We start from the raw sequence: 1,712 nt of genomic DNA, 5'->3' as shown, positions 1-1,712 counted from the left end.
TCTTCCTGACCCTCTCTCCCAGGTGCACCTCCAGACCCTTACAGAATGTCCTGCTACGACCAATGCCTGCCGTGCCGGCCCTGCGGCCCAACCCCGCTGGCCAACAGCTGCAATGAGCCCTGTGTCAGGCAGTGCCAGAACTCCACTGTTGTCATCGAGCCCTCCCCCGTGGTGGTGACCCTGCCCGGCCCCATCCTCAGCTCCTACCCACAGAACACCGTTGTGGGATCCTCCACCTCCGCTGCTGTTGGCAGCATCCTCAGCTGTGATGGAGTGCCCATCAACTCTGGGTGCTGTGACCTCTCTGGCATTTCCAGCCGCTACTGTGGCAGAAGGTGTCCCCCCTGCTAGAGCCACTGGTGACAGCCCGGACAAGGATCCCCAGGAAACCAACAGCTGATGCCAGACTGAAGACAGAGCCATCCATTTCAGAGAGGCTGAGATTCCAGTGCTGTCCTTCTAAAGGAGGGCAGCTGGGGCTCTCTGAAAACATGGCCAAAGTCTGACTTCCTTCCCTTCCACTCTCTCCCATCTCTTTCTTGTCTTCTATTCTTCTGGGCCATAAGAACCCCAGAGCCAACCTGAGGTATCTGCTGGCCCCTCTCTTTCCGTGGGGCAGGCAGATGGATGGCCTGTGGGATCTCCAGTGTGCGTGTTGGGCACAGACTTTCTGCAGCTGGTGGTGCTCTCCCTGCTCTGGCTGCTTCCTCTACAAGCGAACTCGTTTCCTTCTTCAGTCATTAAAGTTTTCTGCATCCCAGCCTCTGCCTCCACATAATCCTTTTCTTGGTGGACATTGTCTCGTGTTGCCAAGGATGAAATGTGTTGGCTTTGGTAGTTTGGGGCAAAGGTGAGGACACAAGTGGACTTTTCATCATTCCCAGAGGAATGGGAAGATGGGACAGAGGGCAATGAGTCCCTTCCAGGCACTGTCTCTTGGAGGTGAGGAAGACACACTCAGCTCCTCCAAAGCCACTGGTGTTCAGGCCCTACATTCCAGCATCTCTGCTCAGATATGGGCTCTTGGCCTCAGAGCATGTCCTGCAGATGGGGAGGTTGTCCACTGCTATCCCCCAGAGAGGAGCCTAGCGCTGCTGGAGCCTCTGAGAACTCAGCAGCTCACAAGCTTGTGCTGAAGGGAGTTCCTCTTGCTTTGGATAGCCCTGTGCTGAGAAAAGAGGCTGCATCAGAAGATGGCCCCAAAGGATGCAGGAGTGGGTGTGATCTGAGAAAAAGTCTTCAGAACAGCCCCACCTTTTCCTCCTCATCCCCCTACCTGTCTCCAGAATGAGGCAGTATGGCCTACACCAAAGGGCAAGGACAGCAAGGACAGCTCCCCTATACACCCTCCACACCCCAAAGTTTCCTGCACAGCCCAGCGGTTACACACATGTGCAGGGCTAAGGCAACTCACAGGTAGATAGTGAAATCAGCCTGGCCAAGCCACACACCAGGGCCCTCATGCCTCTCACCGACCCCCAGCTCCCACCAGACAGGGAGCCCCAAGGACAGCACCCAGTGTCCCAGCCCCATGGCTGCTCTGTCGTGCCTGGTCTTCCCCCAGGCATGAAGCCGCTTTCCCGAAAGCTGGCGCTCCTCCTGGCAGGACCTCTTGCCCACCTCTGCCTAGTGGTCTGCTTCCACCTTGTGCTCTTGGACAGAGTTGTACAGCCTGGTCCTACTGCAGAAGAAATGAGGCAGGGCTGGTGGAA

General features: G+C 56.8%; 1 protein-coding gene across 1 annotated transcript; it reads left to right on the top strand.

Moving 5' to 3' along the window:
• Positions 1-627, top strand: LOC142091696 (feather keratin Cos2-3-like). The gene has a single exon (XM_075171081.1). The coding sequence runs from the start codon at positions 46-48 to the stop codon at positions 349-351; it is 306 nt and encodes a 101-aa protein (XP_075027182.1). The 5' UTR covers positions 1-45; the 3' UTR covers positions 352-627.
• Positions 628-1,712: the final 1,085 nt, after the last annotated feature.

The sequence above is a fragment of the Calonectris borealis genome, chromosome 22 (genome assembly GCF_964195595.1).
Source record: "Calonectris borealis chromosome 22, bCalBor7.hap1.2, whole genome shotgun sequence".
NCBI lineage: Eukaryota > Metazoa > Chordata > Aves > Procellariiformes > Procellariidae > Calonectris > Calonectris borealis.
Note: the sequence above shows the minus strand (reverse complement) of the source record. Positions and strands in the feature narration are given on the sequence as shown.

Bases quoted from the DNA above. Each gene is read 5' to 3' on its own strand.
- LOC142091696 (XM_075171081.1), top strand. From the start codon at position 46: ATGTCCTGCTACGACCAATGCCTGCCGTGCCGGCCCTGCGGCCCAACC.